General features: G+C 37.7%; 1 protein-coding gene across 1 annotated transcript in view; it reads right to left on the bottom strand.

The window, feature by feature from the left end:
• The window catches only part of LOC122802426 (guanylate cyclase soluble subunit beta-2-like), an 866,018-nt gene that overhangs the window by 379,466 nt on the left and 462,198 nt on the right, over positions 1 to 24,354 (bottom strand). Inside the window, exon 11 of the mRNA XM_044072045.1 lies at positions 2,944 to 3,160. Coding sequence (XP_043927980.1) covers positions 2,944 to 3,160 — 217 coding nt within the window. The remainder of the gene's footprint in view (positions 1 to 2,943; positions 3,161 to 24,354) is intronic.

Raw genomic sequence — 24,354 nt, 5'->3', positions numbered from 1 at the left:
CAGACTAAACAAACAAATAAGAGATCTTCTTAAGTCCTCCAAAGCTAATTACAAAGCAAAAATAGCCTCCCTAGCTAAGGAAAATCACAAGACATTTTTTAACTACATCCAAAATCTTAAGGGGAGTACCCAGCTATGCATTGCACTGGTTGTGGATGGCACCACCCATACTCAGCTGGAGGCTGCAGCTAACCTTCTAGTTGACAGATTTGGATCCAACTTCACCCCCTGTCCTAAACGGGTACCCCCCCCCCAAAGTATACCTCCCACCATTCCTCAGCCTATTATCTCTAGAGAGCAGGTCAACTCTGCACTCTCTAAGGTAAAAACATGGCATCAATGTTACCAGGCAACATCCCAGGTTACCTTTTAAACAACTTATAATATGACCTAGCAGACTCACTTGGATCTGTATTTAAACACAGACTGTGGACTGGATATGTTCCAGCAGAATGGAAGACAGCAACAATATTCCCTCTGCACAAAGAGATGCCATAAACCGACCTAGGGAATTACAGACCCATAAGCTTGATTAGCCTCATCTTCAAGGCCTTGGAAAGAATCATTATGGACCATATTAACAATGATATAGGTAATCTTCCAGACTCTGGACCCAACTTAGTTTGGATTTGTTAAGCGTAGATCATGTCTGTTAAACCTGGTTGACTTCTCCGAGAAGGTCTCCATGGCCATGGACAAGGGAAATACTGTGCATACCACCTACCTTGACCTAGCCAAGACATTTGACACAATACACCACTCAGATATTATAAAGAAACTCCCAAATGGGAATTAACCCCTATGTCACCAGGCGGGTAGCCAACTGGCTCATCAACAGGACACATACTGTCAAAGTGGGTGAATTCACTTCTAGCAAAAGATCAGTCACCAGTGGCATACCACAGGGTTCTGTGCTGCGTTCTTTACTGTTCAGAATATATTTTTCAGAAGTCCAGGCAAACATGGATGGCCTATACCTGACCAAGTTCAGTGATGACTTTAAATTGGGAGCAATCATTCAGTCCTCCAATGATGCTAATACATTAATCCAGACAAATGATTGGTGCCAAAGCCACAGATTGAAGTTAAATGCAAAGAAAAATAAATAAATAAATAAATCATTATTATTCCTTTTGGGAAAACTAACACCCCTGCTAATTACAATATAGACAGCACCCCCCCCCCCCCAAGACTAGACTCAGTGGTATTTGATCTAGGTAATCAGGCTGATAACAGACTGAACTTTGACCATCAAGTATCCACAGTGGTTAGGAAGTCTTTCTATGTGGCACAACTCCTAACTAAAGGCATGGAGATGGCATCTAGATCTAAGGATGTTATAATTCCATTACACTCAGCCCTCATCAGACCAGTAATTGAGTATGATGATCTCTTTCACATGTATCTCACCAGACACCTGCAACAGCTGTAGAGACCACAAAGATTTCTCACAAAGAAAACACATGGTACACAAAACAAGTCTTACATGGAAAGACTGAAAGCCCTGTCACTGTATTCTGTCTCCTACAGGCTACTAAGGGGTGACATATGCCTGGCTTACAGGGCAGTCCCTGACCCAGCCCAAATGGAAATGCTATACATTTGTAAATCAAACTGCACAAGGGTCACTCGCTCCAGGGATCTTAACCTAGCCTCTGACATGAACAAATCATTCTGGAGAGATAGCTATGTCTCCCAGAGACTACCCCTTCTCTGGAACAAGCTTCCTATTCATGTAAAGCACTGCTCCTCCCTGACCCTCTTCAAATGCAACCTAAATCAATGGATGGGTAATTGTGCATTCACTCCTGGTGTGGCACCCACGTCCCTCATGGACAGAGACAGTCAGTATTAACATACCACAGACTCATACCTCTGCAAACTCTGCTTACATAACTAGTGATAAATAAGGGCCTTTAGCCAAGTAACCTCCTATGAACCTTGACAAGTAGATAAATGAGTTAACTCCAGACATTTTCCATCAGCTTTGATAAAAAGACTAATCAGATAGATATCAAGAATTAATACAGCTATGTTGTTTGTATAAAATGGGAGCAAAATAAATGCAGAAAATCTAACCCTGACCTCTTATTCGGTCACCTGAAGCAATTTTGCTTTATTTTCTTTATTAGATCAGTGACAAAACAGCTCTGATTAGTTACCTGGAAAGGAAGTTATTTCTAGAGTTTCAGGTCAAAAAGACATATGATAATTCCTCAGATTATTGCTGTCTTGTAGTTATTTACGGCTAGATTGTCATAAGTAATAATGTTGATAATGCAGCTTTCTGAAAAGGATTAAGTTTTGCCTTGACATTTTAACAACCTAGAACTTACAATTCATTAACTTTATTCTGGATCTTTTAAGTCCCAAAGGTGCACTTTGAAAAAGGCTAGTTTATTTTCCATAACTTGACTGATATACTGTTATTTTCGTTAGCATTAATTTGTAGTGAAGCATTTAACAGAATTATGTAACAGAACACAGAGCATTGCTTTCTTAGTAACATTCTGTCAACAAGTCGAAGAAATATTTGTGGGAGCTAAAAACTTGTAATACATATGTGCACAGACACACAGAGACACAGACACAGACACACACACACACATATACATATATATATATATATGTGTGTGTGTGTGTGTGTGTGTGTGTGTATTTTTTTTCTTTGAAGGCTTTATAGAAATCAGATTATGTATATGATAAAATGCAGCTGTACTATGGCAACAACGTCAAACTCAAGTTAAAACACGTAAGCAAAAACAATCTTAACTCATTTGGATCGCAGCTTTATCAAAGTTCAGTGTGATGACTGGACCTTTACCAGATACAAATATGATGGGTCAAACAGAAAAAGATAAACCTTCATTTAACATTTATATATTTAACAGTTTAGTAAGATTTAGATTACATTTAGCACATAAACACATGATGCGTTTTTACCTCTGAGTTTAAGCATTGGTTGAGCTTTCCAAGACTGAGGCATAATTTCTCGCCGTGTTTTGAGAACAAACTGACTGTTGACAAATTTTCTTATGCTAGAGATCGTGAACATGATTTCTGGATGCACAATGGAGAAATATTCATCCACATAGACTCCTAGTGCTTGTAATCCTGGTATAAGTTTTTGAATAGTTACTCCAGCCTGCTTTACGTTAAGCTGTACAGAAACATAAATAAATAAATAAAATGTAGCAGAAAGTCACTATAAAATGTATTAAAACTGATTAGTTTAGACCCTTTTTACTCAGGGGTGAATTTGCCATTTGCTGAGCTAAAAGAAATGCTTTCACCAACCAATTTCACAATTTAAAAGACATCTTTGCAACTACCAACATTATCACTACTTTTAAAGACTTAATTAAGACAGCTGAAAAGATTTTCTTGTATATATGATGTTTTACTGTATACTATGAAACTCAGGTCTTAACAAAAAGAAACTGCCCGGCCCAAAACAAAACGTTACTGACTTAGGGGACCTAACTGTCAAAAGTAGCAGAATCTTGCTTTGAGGGCTCTGTGAAAAGGTTGACTCTGGGAATCTTTAGAAATAATCTGCAAAATAATGTTCTCTCTTAACGAAGAGCTAAGTCCATTGATTATTTCTAGCTGAGAGAGACCACCTTGCCATGTTCATCACTTATTTTTTACACCTACAAAAAAACTGACCAATATTAACGACCAAGATATGGTGCAGGTTCTGAAGACTGCCAGGAAACAACCAGATTTCTGTCAGAACAGTCACATCATTCCACAATTTTGGACATTCCCTTGGAATGTAAACAGCCTTTCAGAAAGCACTCATCCTTCTGCCACTTTCTTATCAAAAGGGGTGTCAGTTCCCAAATGCTTTTCCCAGCAAAGTTAACTCTTTTAGAATGACTACAAAAAGTAAGTTAAAGACGGTAGAGAAGTATATTCAGTGTTTGCCAGTCTCTTTGTGATCAAAATGGATTGATATTTGAACAGATTCAAACTGTGCATTACCTATAATGCAACATGTGGTAGTTAACCCCAGTCTTTCTTCTTCTTCTTCTTCTTCTTCTTCTTCTTCACTGAAGATATTTAATTACATATTTGCTGACTACCAAAAGTATCAACCACCTATTTTGAAGTAACAGCTATTTTATGAGTTATTTGTGATTTCATTTGCTTTTAGTAGTGTATTTTTTCCATTTTTGTTTTATCTTGCTTGTCACATTTTAGAAGCTTACTATGTATAGAGTAGGAGGGATGGCACATATGCTATTTTTCCTTACAAAGTGGTTCATGTTCTGTATAAGGGAGGACTTGTGGTTTATTTCCCATGGATAAGTATTTGATCTGTTCAACCTTTCTTAATTTTCAGAATTGTTTATATATTTAAGCCTTGCTGATTATTTATATGTTATTTCCTGCACTAGTAGTGTAAAGAGCTAAAGCCCTGACTACAGCCAAGCTGACCCAAGTTTGAATAGTGGATTGACAGTGCAGTTCAGTAGGATGAATATGCCTATCCAGGGGAGATTGCATGTGATACATCTAGATGGGCTTTGAAGAACATGCTCTAAGGCCATTTCTCATTGCCTGCTAAGCCTAACACTGGGATGTTAGCATGTTTTCAGGGGGTAGGGCATTAAAAAACAATATAGAGTGCAATATTATGGCTCTTCACCTGTCCCACCCCACCCTACTATGCCTGGTGGTTACCCCCTGTAGCTTGCCATGGAAAGAAGGCCTCAATATGGAGGCATAAACTTTCATCAAAATGGAAAGTAGTCAGTCTAACAATGATTGACTTCTTTCCATCAAAAATGTAAACATCAATCCAGAAAGAAGAAAAAAAAACCTTTTGCAGAGGGACAAGCCTCTTTGCACTCCCCTACCCCTTGCTAATTAATCATCTCCGAGATTGCACTACTTTGTGGAAAGGGCATATACTCTGATCTCCACTGTACAAAGATCTATTGGTGAAAAATCCAGTGCTTTTTTATCAGCTGATTTTTGATCCACTGTACTAGCTTTTTCACATATTGATGTAAAAACAATTTGATGAAAGGATCTACAACTGTGTGCGTGTGTGTGTGTGTGTGTGTGTGTGTGTGTGTGTGTGTGTGTGTGTGTGTGTGTGTGTAAGCATGTTCTTACATTATTTATGAGACATGAACTATGATAAAGATAACTTGATGATAACATTTCCTTAATGTTGATGGAGAGAGATTACCAAATAGTAGGTGCCTGAGAGGAGAAAGCATACACACTGCTGTGGAATTTATTCTATGGGTAATGAGAGCTGGTGTGGCTTGTGAATAATGTCTCAGACTGTATGATGGGGTTGTGTGTTTGCTTATTCATTCATTTATTTATTTATTTTTTCCTTTGTGGATTGATGCTTACATTTTTAATGGAAGGTACTCGAGATGGATCCAATCATGGATTCTGGCTTGAAGACAGTACTATGACAGCACTGTGGTCCCCAACTGATGACGTCCTTCAAAACTCTGATAGTGGCCTCCTTACAGGTGATCTTTTTATAGGGTCTATATTATATTCTCAAAAGCCGACAATGTCGAATCTGACATTGTCGGCACGAGAATATCGAACGCTCAGACTCTTGAGCATGTAAACGGAAATATCTGTAAGGGGAGATTTCCATTTACTGCAATGTAGTGTGGTCTCTGAGTTGGTATATTTAAGTAGTGAGGGGTGTGGGGGGTGCAGGGGGGGCTTATCCCCCATCTTAAACCCATTAGGGTACTTTTTTCTTTTTTTTTGTCTTTTTATACGGTTGATATTTGAAGACATTGACCATATGGTGTCGACCATATGTTGTTCGATGTTTTCAAACGTTGATCTTATAATATAGACCCTTTTTATAGACCTGACAATTTTTTTTTACCTCATTCACCACTATCTTTTCCAAAACTAACTGATTGAAATTGGTTTCAGTCCAGACACCTCTCCCTGGTTTAAGAAATTCCTTATTGACAGACACTTCAGATTTAAAATATGATCCTCCCAGTCAAAATCTGTAGCTATTACCGAAGGTGTACTCGAAGGATCCATTCTTGCCCCCTTCCTCCTCTTCATTTTCATTAAAAAAACTTGCTTGTGACCTCCTCATCTCCCACTTATCCTCTATGCTAACATGCTCATTTTCTGATCAGGTCACTCTCACACCAACATTGAATGCCAACTCCGGTCAGACTTACATGAGTTCCTCCAATGGCGCATAAATCATGAACTACAAGGATCCAATGACTCAAGTATGAACAGTGTTTCGATCTCACAGAGGGGTTCCCAGTGTGAGTAGGTGTGCATCAAGGTTCAGCTCCGAGTCCACTGCTGTTCATACTGGTGATGGACTACATTATCAAACAGGCTGAAGGAGACAGATCAACAAAGTTGCTGTATGGAGATAATGTGGCATTACAGGCAGACTCTGAGCAAGAACTTCAGCAAAGGGTAGGGGAATGGAATGCAAAACTGAAGGCACGTGAGATAAAACTGAGTACAGATAAGACAGTTGTAATGGCAGGAAATGAGGGAAATCAGAAGAAGCTGAGAATTGGGATAGAAGGGAAAATAGCAGAACAGGTTAACAGATTCAAGTATCTGGGACGGATGGTTGAGGAGAAGAGAGGTCTGAATGTGGAGGTCAAAGCTAGAATCAGAGGAGCTGCAATCAGCTCAGACTGTCAGGTGTAGTGCATGACAGAAGAAGGCCAATAAAGCTGAAAATAATGGTGTACAAAACAGTGATTCGATGTACTGCTGTATGATACAGAAACCTGGGCAATAAAGGCAGACCAGTTGAGGAAGCTAGAGGTGATGGAGATGTGGTGCCTGAGACAAGTAGTAGGATGCATGTTGTGGGACAGATGAGGAAATGAGGACATAAGAGCAGAAGCCAGTTGCAGAAAACGTCAAAGAGAACAGATTATCGTGGTTTGGGCACATGTGCAGAAAAGTAGAAGACAATCTGGTGAAGAAGAATTGGGACAGACAGGAAGAAAACAAGAGGAAATGATGATGCCCAGCAAAGAGGTGGATTGGCTTTGTGAGAGAAGACCTGCGACAGTCAGACATAAGTATCAAAGAAGATAGGAGAATGGCATTGCCTAGAGACAGATGGTGACACTTGACATAGCACCCAACCCCAGGTAGAAATACGCAACCATTCCATAGAGACAACCTCCATCTCAAATATTTAGGACTATTACTTGGCCAGTCACTAAACATCCCATTTCCATACATTCAAAGAAGGAGACAATAATCTCCCTCCTCTTCTGGGCCAAAAATATTTCCACTTATCTATCCCAGCCAGCCAGAGCAGCTATTAGCAAAGTAGCTCTCCTTTCTCAACTTGAAAACTGGCTCCCAGTTTTTGCTTCTGTCTCCAAGAAAAACATCCCCACACTCCAGATTATTTTTAACAGCATCTGTTGATTCATTTCAAACTCACCTCTCTGTGAGCATCACTGTATCACCCTAGAAAAAACAAATGGCTACCTATAAAACAAAGATTTAACCTACTTTTAGGATCCCAGCTCTACAAACTACTCCATCTCCAAATATTTACTCTCCTTGCAGCTAGAGTTCAGGAAAAAAAAAAATCCTCATACAAGCTGCGATGCTACTCACAAGCCACACCAACTCTCCCTAGACGTAGAATAAAACTCTATAACACTACACATGCTTTCTCCTCTCAGGCACACACATACTTATTCCAAAGTCAGAATGCAACTCACAAAGCACTTCTTCATCCAAACCAAGTGCCCCTGTTTCAACACAGGACATATTACTTAACCTGTCTCCTTTCCAGGTCTCTGTTCCTCTATCAAAATTCACTGAAGATTGACCCACTTCAGAAACTAATCTAAATATTGCACATTACAATCTGCTTTATTGTACATTACAATCTGCTTTATTGTACACTTCACTCTGCTTGTTGACTAGAGTATATATACAGTTTTTTCTGTGTAATTAGTCAAAACTACTTTGTTGTTGCTTACATTTCTCTATTTTTAATTTGTGAAAGTTTTCATATTTTAGTAAATCACAATTTCCCCAGTAGTACAGGATCCAATAAGGGCTGCCCCACGATAATAATCCACAAGTAGTCCAAAACACAGAGGCACTTTATTCTGATGAAGTTTCCAGTGTTTGGAGATGAAAGCGAATTTTAAACTGTTTTGTATCGCTAAATAAACTTTTACGTATTATCTACTTCGGATCTTTTTTGGACTACTTGTGGATTATTATCGTGGGACAGCCCTTATTGGATCCTGTACTACTGGGGAAATTGTGATTTACTAGTTTTTGATTCATTCCCCACTTTCCATTTTTTCTATTTTTTACTGGAAAGTTTTCATATTTTACCCAGGTTGAGCCTGAAATTGGTCAATACTGATCAGTGCACTACCCCGGTAAACATACATACACACATAAATAAATAAATAAATAAAATTCCAAAAAAGGATATTTTGTGAATCTTGTTACAACATTTTTATTAACGCAAAACACTGCATATTTCTTATCTTATGTTTAAGGGAAATGTGTTTTATTTGCAATTATTTAAATGTGCTAACCTCTACCTATTGTGCACACTGGCCAAACAAAATATTATTATTAAGTCTGAATGCATGTTGTTCATTAATATGGGTGAATAACAAGTATTAGCACACTTGACTGCCTTGATTTTAATCTATTAATGTTCCCTGAAGTATATGACAAAAACTTCTGTCAAATTTATATAAACTAAATGTTTAAAACTTAGGCATGAGATGGAGGGTGATTGTGCTGGTTCATGAAAATGATCAGTATTTTAGACTATGAGCAAGGTTTATCAATACTGAATTAGAACTTGGCCTCAGTGTTATTAATATTTTGATTTTTTTTATTCTGTGAATTAACAACGTAGTTTACATATTTTGTTTAGGTTAGCAAGATATGGCCAACCTTTATTATTTGTGGTTTTACTGATATCTTAAGGTATCTCTTGCTAAAACACTTTTTTCAAATGATTTTCTTTATTGAAACAACCACACTTGCATTTATTGATTACTCACTTTTCTTTTTTTCTTTCTTTTATGCATTCATTTGTTTATGGTTTTAGCAATGTACTTTTCTAACAAATTAAACTTTGCTTTATGACTTTTAATTTTCGTAGACAAAGTTGCTTTGTAATAGCTGACCAATTTGAGACTGGTGATTTAACCTTTTTCTCATTACCTATCCTCTTACAATCATTGTTAAGTTCTGGATCAATAATCACACATTATGGCAAGAAAGAAAAGTGAGTAATCAGTAAATACCAGTGTGGTTGTTTCAATACAGAAAACCAGCTGAATTCGTTTTGAGTTACTGTGCAACTTCCACATGGCAGAGAGGACTGGCTAGGTCTTGTCTCAGTGGGGGTTGTCACCTAGTGCTTCCAGTAGGTGTCACCGATGTGACAGGTCAGAGCTGCTTCCCTTCCCAAAGGAATGCCTGCTCACTCGCATCTTCCTCCACCAGCTCCTATAGGCACCTGAGATACTAGTTATATTTGGCTCACCTGTGATATAGTAAGGGGTTTGACCCCATATGCCACAGAACTGGCTGGTAATACTAACTTTTAAATGTGAAAACACAACATAGAAAATATGTCCTCTCTGAGAAATTAAATATAAAAAAATAAAGGCAAGTCATACCCCCCAAACTGACGTCCTGTAATGTACCGATGGTAGCATGTTCACCAGACCAGAACCACAAGCAGTACAAAAAATCATTAATGTTATTGGATTGTGAGCCAAGCCATGAGGTCCTACAATTTTCTGCTGGAGATGTTTACTGGATCCACTCCTTATATGAGACCAGGAACAGACATCATAGACATACATACTCACAAAAAATATACTACTTTTTGACAAGACTTTAATTATTTGGAATATTCAGGCCGAACTCTCAGCTTCCCCCTGTAATCATGCATGCATATCATATGCAGAGATTCTGTGGACTACAGTATAAAAGCTTCAGGTGTATTCTAAGAAGCCATAATCTTCTCATCTCAAATGCATAGCATATTATACAGGCCTCTGAATGTCTGGCCACAGTAAAGCAGACATAAATTGTCACTGTCACTGTTACATGGCAGTGGGGAGAGCTCGTAGCATCAGACACTGTGACTTGGCAACCTCAAAAAAAAACATAGTAATTGGTGACATTGTAAGTAAACAAACATATACCTCACTGGACTGTGTAAGGAGCTTATGAAATTGTCCTGTCTGCTTGGAACGAAAACTGGAGACATGTCAACTAGGTTATAAAGAATTAATGTTAAATATGGCATAGTTGTTTTTCAAGACTGGAGTGGGTACAATCTAAAAAAGTCCTTTATCTTGTATATGTAATGCTACAGGATGTGGTAGGATTATTGAACATCTCAGTAACAAGCATGGAAAAAAACATATTTACCTACAAACATTCTTCCAGCACTTTATTTTACACCTAAATATAATGTTAAAATTTGGCATACAATCACAGCATTAAAACACAGTATCAAGAACAGGAGAACTAACATCCTACTGAGTGAGTTTTGGGATGGTAAATCTAAGTGGATTTTTATGCATAGAAGGCAACTGATTAAAATACATCATGAACATAGAACAGATGGATAGTAGTCTACTCATAAATTATTTGGTTAATTCACATGTATTAGCATACTGACAAAAAGCCAGTATGGCAACATCATTTACCCATAGACACTCTGATGATTTAAAACCATAATGATGCCCTTATAATTCTAAATGTCATAGTATACCGTAAACAAATAAGCTCTAATTCAGTACAAACTGATTCATGTTGTTTAACACTACTTTTGGACATCCAGTCTTCCAACTATCCATACAAGCATGTTCCAATAACCTCTGTGTATGCCAGAATATTTCTCATATAACTTATCTGTCAAGTTTATAAAATGTCAAGTTCCATTTTTGTTTTTTTCTTGTTCCAGAATATGACTTTCCATATGTAATGCCACTCCGGCTTATTAAAAGTGAAAAGGATTAAGAGATGTGCTTATAAAAATGCACTCTTCATCTGACTAGTTATGCAATTTCCCTTAGTTGTCTTCCTGTGCCTAGCCTTGAACTCTTGCAATCTGCTAATTAATGCCTTTGTCATCTAAGTGTCCAATGTATAAATTAACTCAAATGACCATTAACATGTATTTTCTTTGCATTCTGCATTGTACAATAACTGTACTAAATGTATTCCTTTTCCACACAGCTTGCCTTGGTCACAGAATCACATACGCAATGTGTGGGTAGCACGTGTCTCTTTGTTACATATTTTCATGCACATCTACACTGAAGTCGTACTTGTTACATTAAAAAAAATACTTTCTTAAAATGCCATCAAACATTAAATAGAAATCTAAGGCACATCAGAAGTCAGAATAACTTTTGTAAAAATGATTTGGTCGGTAACACATACTTGAGGCATATGATTCTCACTGCCCTTGTTTACTATATTGGAAAACAACATTTTTCTGACAATACTTATCAAGGTTTTGACCCTATGAGAACTTCAAAAAAGGACCTTGGACCTTGAGCCTGGATAGCTGATTGTGATATTCTTATAAAACTGATACCTTATTATTTATTTATTTATTTTGAAAACTAAAGAAAGGGCAATTCCCTACCGGCTTGCTATATTATTTTCAGTTTGTCACTCCAAATGAAAATTGATCATATTTTATAAGTGATTTTTTTTAATTTTTTATTTTTTACATAGAACTTTATTAACTAATTTTTCACATATGGCAACACTCAACAGGTATACTTTTTTATAAAAATACTTCAATTTCTACTCTAAGTAACAATGCCAATGTTGTTGATCAGTAGTGTTTACATGCTTCAAACAACATCATTTTTATTCTTCAGTACTGTCATTCTATAGTTATGCCAGGAATCATTTCCTTTCCTTTCCCTGTAACCTTCACTACTTTTTATTTTGAATGGACTGTTTGTAACTTATCCATATTTGTAATTTAGTTTCATGCTTTGTCAAGGCTCACCCTTGTGCATCCTTCCCTTCCTTTTTCATTAGTCTGTTCATTATCTCATAAATATCTTGTACCTCAGGATGAACTGCCCTTTTCAATTTCTTTGTGACTTGATTTTTGGTGACAGTAAATATAAATCCTTGGGTCATGTCTTCCTGTGTCATCTTTATATTTTAGTCCACCCACAACAGAAGCAACATTTTCACTACCTGCATCTGGTGCCTTAACATGCCTGTTAAAATCCATGTATTTTACCTTTTCAAATCCATTATCCCTTGACTTTTCCAAAAAAAGAAGTTTCCAAGTGCCTGTCTGGTCTTCTCTATATATCCAATAAAGACCTATTGCTGTGCTAAACATATGTGCTAAACTTTTGTGGAAGTGTAGAAATAGTTGTACAGGCATTTCCACAGAAATATTCTAAATCTTCTGACTTTTACTGAATATATCGTTGGAAAACGTTGTCAATCATTCCACATTGTTTCTTTTCCCATGTCTTACATGCAGAAGTTCTTTAACTTTGCAGATGCCTCTACTCTAATTTCACCTCAATCTTCATACAGTTTACTAATCAATCCTTTTGTGTCCAAATTATTTGCCCTACCTGGTAGTAAAACCTCTATGATCTGAAGTTTGGCAGCAATTACAGCAGGAAAATGTTTGTTTTCTTTGCTGATTGATTCATCCCCATATTCTAGTTCTCAGATGCCCCTCAGTTTAAATTATTTTTTGCAAACCAACATCACCCAACCCTCTTTTTTCATTATTTGCTCCCAGGTTCTAACCTGTGTTTGGTTACCTCCATCTTCTATGTCTTTATTCCTCATTTTTGCCTTCTTGGGAGAAACCATTTGGAAGCAATTTTGTTTTTCATATTGTTAATCCATTTGCCTTCAAGGCTTGTTTTAATATAGTAATTGTATATTTAAAATATTGAGGTACTCAGTATAACCCCGTTACTTGCCCTCATAATGCCTCACTTTCCTGAAACCCGAGTATTATACTAGTTGCCTTGATTATTTCTTTCTGTCATTATCCCATTATTCTGCTTGCATTTGATGAAAGTTATTATGTATCATACCAAAATATTCTTTTGGGTCGAGGACTCCCAATCCTCTGTTTTGTTTCACTGATAATAACCTGTCCCGCAAACCATGCTGTTTCTATGTATAATAACTCGTCCAACAAAATGTGTTTCCATGATTTCTAATTTCATATTCTTTATTATCTTTATATATTTTATAGTGTTATAATTAGGGAATGATTAAAAGACATACCGACAATATGGTAAAACTGAAAGGCTTTTACATCGTGGTCTAGATCTAGGTTTAAACATCTTACATCTCCTCATTCCTTCTTGATCTTTCCCAAAAACTGACCACAGGCCCTGTTCTATAATTCTTCAGAATAAGGCCTAAAGCAAACTTCCAATCATTTAAAATACTGTGTTTTTAGAGGTACGAATAAGATACTTGTTTATCTGTGGTGACTCATCCAAATCAAGACCCAGTCATCCAAAGGCAGGCGTCCAGTCTGGTGGACCCCAGCCATAAATAAACTGCACAACAGAAGGAGGAAGCTACTACATGACAGAGCAAAATCCCTAAAAGGGAAGGCATCTCTGATCAGTACTAGCAAAAAATTACGATCCCTCATAAAATCCTCCAAGGCCAGCTTCGAGAAAAAAATTGCACAGGACACTAAAGACAATTATAAGGCTTTTTTCAGTTATGTTAGGAACCTGGGATGCAACTCCCAGACTTGTTCTGAGTTGATTCTAAATGACAAAAAAAACACTGAACCCACAGACATCGCCAATATCCTGGCAGACAGGTTCAGTGCAAACTTCTCCACCCCCCCCAAAAGAGCAAGTATCTATCCCGGCAGAGTGCAGCCTCCCAAACATCTCTGATGCTCAGGTGAAGGCCGCCCTCTCCAAAGCAAAAAACACTGCTTCCATGGGACCAGATGGCATCCCGGGTTGCGTCCTACATGAACTCCAAGAAGAACTAATCCCTCAAGTAAAACTGCTGTACAATCTCAGCCTCACTACAGGATATGTGCCCAAAGAATGGCGTACAGCAACAATGGTCCCACTCCACAAAGGTGGCACCTCTGCGGACCCTGGAAACTATCGCCCCATAAGCCTGACTAGCCTAGTCTGCAAGGCTATGGAGAGGATCATCATGGAACTCATAAACAAAGACATTTGGGACCTACAGACACTAGATCCTACCCAATTTGGCTTCGTCAAGGGCAGATCCTGCCTTTTGAACCTGGTCAACTTCTTCGAAACAGTCACCAAGGCCATAGATGAAGGGAAGGTAGTCCACACAGCCTATCTGGACCTCGCAAAGGCATTTGACACAATACCCCACTCGGGCATCATAGATAAGCTATCCAGCCTAAATATAAACCCGTATGTCACAAGATGGGTCGCAAACTGGCTCAAAGACAGAACCCACAGAGTCAGAGTTGCTGGAGCCATGTCAGACTCAAAACCGGTCACAAGTGGCATCCCACAAGGTTCTGTCCTGGGACCTCTCTTGTTCGGTATTTACTTTTCTGAGGTACAGGCCAACATGGGAGGACTATGGCTCACCAAGTTTGCAGATGACTGCAAACTGGGCACCATAATCAACTCTCCAGCTGACACAAACATCCTTCAAAAAGGTCTCGCAGAGATGGATAACTGGTGCCAGAGCCATGGTCTATAGCTAAATGCCAAAAAGTGTATAGTCATACCCTTTGGCAAAAACAATGTGCCCACAAATTACCACATAGGTGGTAACCCATTAAGTACAGAGGAAGTAATTAGGGATCTGGGGACCCAAGTTGATAGCAATCTCTCCTTTGACAACCACATTGCCAAAGTGGTTAGAAAGACCTTCTACATAGCCCATCTCATCATGAAAGGATTCACATCTAGATCAAGAGAGGTAATCGTGCCCCTTTATTCATCCCTCATCAGGCCCATCATAGAATACAATGCCCCCTTTGGGATGTACCTTACCCGACACCTGCAGCAATTAGAAAGACCCCAAAAGTACCTCACCAGGAGGATCAGGGGACTTAAACATATGCCATATGCTGCTCGGTTAAAAAAACTCCAGCTCTACTCAGTTGCATACCGCCTACTTCGAGGCGATCTATGCCTGACATATAAAGCTATGTCCAACCCAGAATTAATGGACATGCTCCACCTCAGTAAATCTAAATCCCTTAGAGCCACGCGCTCGAGGGACTTGAACCTCAGCACAGAAATAAACAGAACAATCTGGAGGGACAGATTCATAACCCAGAGGCTCCCTTCGCTCTGGAATAGAATTCCAATTCATGTTAGGCAGAGCACCTCACTGACTCTCTTCAAGAAGAATCTTGACGAGTGGATGGGGGATCGTAGGTTTGTCCCGGGGATTACTTCCGTGTCACTATCAGACAGAGGCACAGTAAACTAAACTTTAAAAAGGGCACAGTATACTCAAATCAAGGGGTGGCGTAAGCCAAACACAATTGGGCTAGGCTTATAAATGCCCCAGGGCAAATAGTCTAGTATGAACCTATGAACCTATGACTCATTTACAAGTACTGATTTTGTTTAATTTAAGATTACCCTATATCCTCTGAATTTTCCACATTCCTTTGGTATCTTAAATAATCCATCTAAGTTCTGATTTATACTTCCAAAGAATATTAATATATCATTTAACATTCAAAACCACATTTTGTTCATCCTCAGAAGTGACATACCTGGGAAGATCTAACCATACCTCTCAACCTCTCAGAGCAAGAAATCTGGACAAAGTCATTATAAAAGTGGGACAAAGTCCCAAAAATAGGGACAATTTTTAAATATTGCTCTTACGAACCTAGAACGTTGATAGAATAAAAGGTTTTGCATTAGCGTGCATTTTCTGAATGTTATGAAGTCTGAAACTCACGTCTGTCATTATTTTCTAACTTCAGTCTTTAATGATTTGCCACCAATTTGCCAGAAAACCACAATTTTATGAAAAACAGACCAAACTATGAGGCACAAATCTTGATATCTTGACATTCTGTGAAAATCTGTATTGGGAGGTATGGATCTAATTGGCTTATTCTAGCTGCCAATGGTTCAAAGTATAATGCAAAAATTATGAGTGAAAGGGGACAGACTTGTTGATTCCCCTTGTTAGCAGAAAGGGTAATGACAGTCTGAACTTTGTCTTCATTTAACCATGGACATTTTGTAAACCATAAGGAATAGTCTAACTAATCTTTCTGGAATTCCATATCTAATCAAAACTTTCTCTGGCTATATCCATTCTTCTTTCCCAAATGTCTTCTTGGCATGAAAGCTTATCAATGCTAATGCTTATCATTAGTTTTATATCCTCAGATATAAGGGCCACTCTGTATATTATAAAATGTCTGTCACCCCCAAACCCACAGCCGGATCCAGTACTAGGTAACCTAGGCAATTGTCTAGGGCCCTCTGGCTTGAGGCAGCCTGATGGGGGCTGCCACAATATATAATTTTTAACTAAACAATTTTAAAAACAAAAAAGTTAAATTGTTTTCATCTGTCATCCATTTTTCTTTAAGGACGCTCTCTGCGTACATTGTGAGATGTACAATGTAATGCAAGAGATTTGGAAAATACATTAGATTGAACTTTGCTGCTGCTTTCCTTTTGAGGGATGAGAGACAGGGACTCAGAACTGTAGTTAGGGATGGCAAGTTAGTTAATTAACATGGTCATGCTTAAACCCTCTACTTTAGCTACAAGAGACAAGAGCTTTAATCCTCTGCACCAACTACTGGATTAAAATGTGATGTGTTGAGATAGGTAAGTTTTTCTTTTATTAGTTCATTTGGTTTCACTGCTTAATGGAAAAATCTTTAAAACTGCAGTGATGCATTTTCAACGAGTGTGAGTTTCAATGCATTTTCAAGGGTGTGAGTTTTCAGGGAAGAAAAGTTTACTGTTGGTCATGCTAAGTCTGTTTTCAATGTGTGATTGTTTTGTTTAGTAAATGGCTGTCTGTGTTTGTGCTACAGAATTTCAAGGGAGTGTTAGTAGCACAAGAAGAAAAATACTTTCCTTTGGTACAGAAGGCTGTGGGTTCTACTCCCACACCATGTAGATGGAGTGCTGCTACTGCTCTGCACTTTTAGAATTAGGGATGTTACCCTCCTGAGTATGTTGTCCTTTTGATGAGAAGTTAAACTGAGGCCGCATGTGTCTGTATTACTTGTAGGTGTTGTGATATCTTTTACATTCACCTGAGCTATCAACTAGAGTGGGGGAAATTCCCGATGCCCTGCCCAAATTTCCCCTAGTAGTATAAATACCACCAAGGGTCTCCCTGAAAAGAACTTACTAGCCTAATGGGACTAACCTGGTCAACAAAGGATATTTACATTAAAAGTTTTAAAATAAACCCATATGTCTGCCTTCTGTAATAAAAAGAAAAACAGTATGACGTCTGACAATTTTGAACAGGATTTATGGTGACTGGAGGAAGAAAGACAAGTAGTGGGAAACTGGAATGGCTACTTGGAGGGGCCTGGTCCATTCCCTTGTCTAGGGCCGCATTTCAGCATGATACGGCTCTGCCCAAACTCAGTCTTTTTCATCAAGGTCAGGGCAAATTTTGCCAACCTTCTGGTTATCATTGGCATGAATAAGATAACTGTGACTCAGCATTGGTATTAGTTAGTAGCATAACATAGTGATTTTTCTTTCCAAACAAAAACAGTTACTCCACAACAGTACATTTTTATGTATTTCCTCTTTTAAGAAATGAGAAGTGTGCATGTGAATATTTAAAATGAAATGTAATTTGTTTTAATTTTGTGTTAAAGCCACTTAGAAAGAATTAATTATGCAATTATTAACTAAATGTTATAAATGTTTTCTGCTAAACATAACACTTTGAATGTAAATAATGTTAAGGTTACATGTAAAGCTGCTCTTGAATCTACATTTAATCACTTATTTAAAATGGTGCCACTTATTCAGAAAATTATTATTAATATTCTAAAGCAGTTAGTCGGTACCTTTTTTAGGATATCTGAAGTTCATTTCAGTCAAATCTTGATCTGGAAATTAACGCCAGTTACTGGCATATGAGAAACAAGATAATTTCTTAAACTGATAACAGACTCTTTATTTTCATGCATTATTTATAAGAAAACATTTTTGATACAGTACTTGGTATAGTGGTGAGTGTACCTCTCAACTGTGCAGATTTTGGCAGAATGTCCAGATTTTTGCCTCATATTTTTGGTTTGTTCCTCATAAAATTGTGCTTTTCTAGTAAATTAGTGAGGACTGAATTCATTAAATAATGACAAATATTTTAGTTTCAGAATTCATGCACTTCAGAAAATGCATGGTAATGCAAATCCTTTTATGCTAGCTTCCTTCTAAGTTTCTAAGAGCAATATTTAAAATTTGTTCCTATTTTTGGGCCTTTGCCCCTATTATTTTTGGCTTTGTCTAGGTTTCTTGTGCTAAGAGGTTGAGCGGTATGGTGGTAAGCATAGCTGCCTTCTGAGTATTTGATATGGGTTCAATTCCTGGCCAAAGCAAGAAGTCTCTACCTTTAAACGCTTGTCTCAGTGGTGCAGCGGAGACAAAAATAAGGTGCTCATTTTTATGAGAACGGGGTGTTGATGTAATGGTTAAGGTTTTTAGCTCACAGACACAAGGTAAAGAATTTGATTCTCACCTCAGATACTTTTGGGATGCATAGCTAGGCTTAAAAGGCCAATGCAGCCATTAGCCTAATATACACTTATCATAGTGTCCCTTAGCTCAGCTGGTTAAGCAATATGGCAAAAGTGACTGTTATTTTCCTATGGCAAAGTTGCAGTTATGCAAAACTGAAAGTGAAAGCTGGAATCACATAACTATGACATCAGCTACATCCCCAAAGCAATGACAAAGCTCATAAACAAGATTACTTTATATTAAATCATTTTATTTTAATAAAGGTTGATGTTCTCTGCTTGACTATTGATGATCTATGTCTGTATTTGATTTTGGATTGGAGTTATTCATTTAAGATTTGGTTATGTCAATTTTTTTATCTTTACTTTTATATTGCATTTTGTTTTGCTTTATTTTTATTTATTTTTTTTTTGAGTTTTAAGAGGTCTTGGCTAGAGTCAGTTAGAAAACAATTCTTTTGTAGACCGTGAATAAAATCCTGCTAATTAGTGAGAGAAACTGAAAAATAGCATTCCTCATTTAACTACAGGTATTGTGTTGCTCTGTGCCTGATGATTGCTGATCTCTGTCTGAATTTGATTTTGAATTTGAGTTATTCATTTGATTTTGGATTGGAGTAATTAATTTAAGGTTTGGTTACATTCATTTTTTATCTTTATTCTTATATTGCATTTTGTTTTCTCTTGTTTAAGTTTTTTTGTTCTTTTTCTTCTATTTGGAGTTTTAAGAGGTCTTGGCTAGGGTCAGTTAGGAAAGAATTCATTTGCAGACAGTGAATAAAATCCAACTAGTTAGAGCTTAGAGCTGAGGAAATAGAATTACTTGTTTAACTACAAGTATTTAGTGGCATCTTTATTTAGCTGTAGTCTTGTGTGACTTGCTGTTCTCTGCCTGACTATTGCTGATCTCTGAGCAATATTTTTGAGAGTAAGATTTATAGGAAAAAGACCGCCATGAATCAATACTTGCGCAGAAGAATCCAGCATCCATACCACATGAAGAAAGGTGTAGTCAAAGGCCAATTGATCAGGCTTAAGTAGGCTGACTAGCAATGGTAACATTTTTGAGCAAGAAACAGGCATCTTAACATAATTTGTCATGGCCAGAGGGTATGTTTCTGATTGGCTAATGAATATAATGGGGGAAGTTAATTTGCCAAGATTAGATAAGGCTAGACCTATCCTGCACAAGTATCTGTCTGAAAGTTTATTGGCCAGTGGTAACACAACCACCTCTCACGGATTTCATTGATTTGTTATAGATGGGCATTCCCATTTCCCATTTCTGTCCCTGATAAGAAGAGACATACTCAAAGAAAACTGGAAAATTATCTTAGGAAATGGAGACGTGGTTAAAATATTAGGGGATAACACTTTGTGACACTGCTAGCCCAGCTATCTGGAATTTTGTAAATAATTCTATGTCATTTGTGAATATTGATATAATTTATACAGAACTGTACTTTGTCATGTATAAATATTGATATGATTTATACAGAACTGTATGTTATGTACTGAGCTTCAAGAATGTAACCACAGCATATCCTGCTGGAACATAGAAGATTAACTTAAAAAACTACAAGAAAATAAGTTGAAATTAAGTGCCTTATGATGCACTATAAAAGTTAGTTAATGCAGCAAGGCAACAGGATGTCTAGAGCTAGAAGTTTTTTCTATTGTTTTGGAGAAAAGTAATTACTAGGTTTAAAATGTAAAGTGTTATGTTGCTTTAAGACTTCCTAGTAGCTGCACATTTGAGGGATATGTATTTTTAACCCAGAGATGTTAGGTTTCTGTTTAGCCTGGCAACTGAAGTCAGGTGACTAAGAGTGATGTCATCCAAGCTAACCCAGCAGTAATGTTTGATATTAATTTAAGAACTGTCTCAGAGAGGATCTGGACATTTTGCATTTTGTCTTTGACCTGGAAACAGCCATCATCATCACATCTGCACTTGCTTGTAAGTAAGATTCAGGGCATAGTATCTCTTTTAGATATAGATAGGAATATAGTAAAGATTAGTTTAGATGTTTTCTGCATTTATTTGAGACTATGCCACAATGTTGTTTTAAAATATTTCCTGTTATTTTGAATACTGAAGTAAATGTGTTTGTTGACTGATTATTGTCTTGTTCTTTTATTATTTATTATTAAATATATTTAAACCTATCTTTGTGGCTGATATTTGTGAGACATATTTAACCTCTTAAAATACTTGCATATTTATTTGGTGACACTGTACAGACCACTCCCAAATGACCTTGCAAGTCTTTGTCAAAACTACCATTTGTATTAATAGTAACATTACATAGTAGGATTGGACACCCTTTGTAAGGTCCTTATAATAGCTGATAAGTAAGGGTGACTGCTGGCAGCTGGTACTACCTTTTAATCTGGGCAGAAGGGGGCATAGCTAGTAAACCTGTGCCAGCCTTCCCCAGGTGTATGTGTGTGTTTGTATACAATTCAAATCTCACTACTTGGGCAGGGACATGAAGCACTGGTGGGACAGAAAGGGTGCCAAAGGTCTTAGCTTGGCCACTCAATTGAGATCTCAGCCCTATAGCTGTGCCCGTGGGGAGTATTATTGGGGATCTGGAGAAAGAGGAAGAAACCAGCCCCAAAAAGACTGGGATCTCTGTGTGCTCTTAAGGGAAATTGTACTTTACTATGTGTGTACTGGTCATCCTCCCATTATGTACATCTCTCACTGTTGCCAGTGGTGAGGATTGAGGCTTCTTGATTACTGGGCCCATGGAGGGGCGTCACACCTTCTTTCACTTACTAGAGATTGAACAATGTGAAGTATTTTTTAGAAAATTATTCCTCCATTAGTTTGACAAGATACGGCACACCAGGGACAATGGTGGATGCAGTGTCATTTTATTTGCAACACTTCAAATGTCTTGGTAAAGGCACTCAGTCAAGACTTTGGTCTAACAACAGATATGATTGTAATTCCCAGGGTGCAGTTTACTTGGCACTGTACAATTCTTGTCCGAGTTACTACTTGGGCAAGACAATCAGGAAGTTATCATGGAGGATTTATGAACAAACCCTGGCTATAAATAACAAGGATTTGAGCAACTCCTTAACCAAACATTCATTGAGTTTTCTTAATTTCAAGAACTTTCAGTTTTTCATTCTTCATGCTGTCAGTCTGCAAGAATTCTCAGGCAATTCTGAAGTATTATTGGAATGCCGAGAATCTCAGTGGCAACTTGACTAAGAGCAGATAAAAATCCAGGGCTGAACGAGTCAGTGAACAATAAGTGTCTGCTTTTTTTTTTAGTGCAAAGGCTATAAAATATATGATTATTCAATGATTTGTTTGTTTAAGGTACTATTCAGTCATGTCTCTCTGAATGTTGTTTGCAATTTTTAATAATTTTAACATTGTATCTTTAAGGAATGTATTTTGTTGTGTGTGACAATTGGCTGACATTGATCACATGGCTTTAATGTTACCATTTTTAAATCTTAGTGTTGCTTTAGGTATTTAGATTCTGATGATGTTCTTAATTTATTAAAAAGAAAGAAAGCTCTAAGTTTAAACTGCATCCAAGACTCTGTTCATGCTGCTTTTTAGTAGAACATTTGTTGTTTGGCAGGAGAGGTAGCTTGCACCCCTCTGAGCTGGGAATTGATGATAAAGTGTCTGTTATTCTAAGTGCCTTTGTTTTGGTTTAAGCACTTGGCACCAAACCAGTTATTTTACATTAGGAAGGTTTGTGGTCTACATTCTTAAGGCAGGAGAATATAGCCTATGCCCTTCTGAGTTCAGATTTGCTGGTGTAAGTCTTATTGTGTCTTTATCTGATTGGACAGAGAGCTAGCTTGTTTAAAATTTGAATGTCTTTGCCTGAGGCATTTGGTGACATTTGGCAATCATGCTACTTGAGAAGAAGAGTGTTGCTGGTTTCTGTTAAATTCTACAAAAGCTAATACTTAATTACCATATCCATTGCTTTATCACTTGTATTTCAAATTGTGTTTGTCACAGCTGCATTATTTGAGTGTTTCTGTGTTAGATGTCTGTACTTGTGACCTCTTTCACAGTCTTAAGTTAGAACTGCCTTGGTTCCTTTTCAGTGAGAGTAGAGGGGACCTGAGTCATTTTCTGATCCAGGACTGTGTAAAGGAAAGAAGAGTGTGCTGTTTTTGATTGAATACAGGGCCTTGTTGTTTTATAAAATTTCAAGTGCTGTTTAAAGTGTCACATTTGCACAATGCTTGGCTTATAACCTACAAGCAAACTAAGACTTACATTACCATATCCACTGTTTTGGCAATTGATTTTTACATTGTTTTTGTCAGGGCTGCATTACTTAAGTGTTTCTGTGTTGAATATATGAACTTTTTGACCTTTTTTACAATTTTTAATTAGAAGTACTGCTCTCCATGCAGTGGCACCTAGCAGTGATCTGTATAGATACCGATATCTCACAGTGTAATTTCCCCTTGTAATCTGTGTAGATGCCAATCTCTCACAATGTAAGTTTCCCTTAAAATATCCTTACTGTCTTCAGATTTATTTTAACAACTAGAGCATCTAGTTTACACACAGCTGAGCATTGCTCTTCAAGGTCCTTTATGTTATTGACCTCTTCAATATTTAAATTTTCCTCACTCCTTCTTCATAGATCAGTAGCCATGGATATGCACTTCCCTGTGGCCAGTCTGGTTGAGATGGGTATTCTGAGGCATTGTAGCAATTGCCTCATGCACATTGACACACTGATACATTGATAAAGTATGAGAGGTATAAATATACTTTAACACTGGAGGCAAAATGATCATACAACCAGAACTAATCCTATAGAGGTTGTCAGTAACACTTGCACCAGGCCTACTGCACAGTGTAAAGACCCAACACATAAAACTACTTATCTGGAGGCACTTACAGGTAAACGTCTTAAAACACTAAGACCTCCTGTACAACACAGTCATAAAAAGGGTCCTCAGCAATTACATAAACACTCCTTTAAACCACCTCCCACGCCTACACATAGTAACACTGTATCCAGTGTCACTATTGCTAAGCCCTTAAAGCAAATCAGCACACAGTGAAATTTCCTGGTCATTGGTGATTCTATAGTGAGGTGCACTGATGTCCCCCTCACCACATTGAGTAAGGAGAGATCATGATTATCTGTCTTTCCACAGTTAAGGTCTGTCAAGTCACACAGGCACTCAGGTGACTGAACAACAAGTATCAGTATGATCCTGTCATAGTCTATGTGGATGTTAATGACCTAAGACACACCTCCCTTAACAGTATGAAGTGAGACATGATCGAGATCACTGATTACCTGTCTCAGAAAGGTACGAGCCTAGCACTGACCAGCATACTAACGTCTGCAAGGGTGATGCCATGATAGCAACAGAAAGTGATTGATTTTAACAACTGGCTTAGCTTCTGGTGCCAGTCCAAGGGGGTACATTATTTGATGGCCTGGGAGGACATGGTGGACAGAGCATGCTGCTTTGCCAGGGATGGTCTGCACTTATCCCTTCTAGGCTTTTGGATATTGGCAAAGACCTTTCCCACCCCATAGTGCCTTTTTTGGCATTGCCAAGCTGATAAACCTCCCAGCATAACTGAA

Source organism: Protopterus annectens, chromosome 5.part0 (genome assembly GCF_019279795.1).
Source record: "Protopterus annectens isolate FY-2018-M chromosome 5.part0, PAN1.0, whole genome shotgun sequence".
Taxonomy (NCBI): domain Eukaryota; kingdom Metazoa; phylum Chordata; order Ceratodontiformes; family Protopteridae; genus Protopterus; species Protopterus annectens.
The sequence above is the reverse complement of the archived record's forward strand: the minus strand, read 5'-3'. Positions and strand labels throughout refer to the sequence as shown.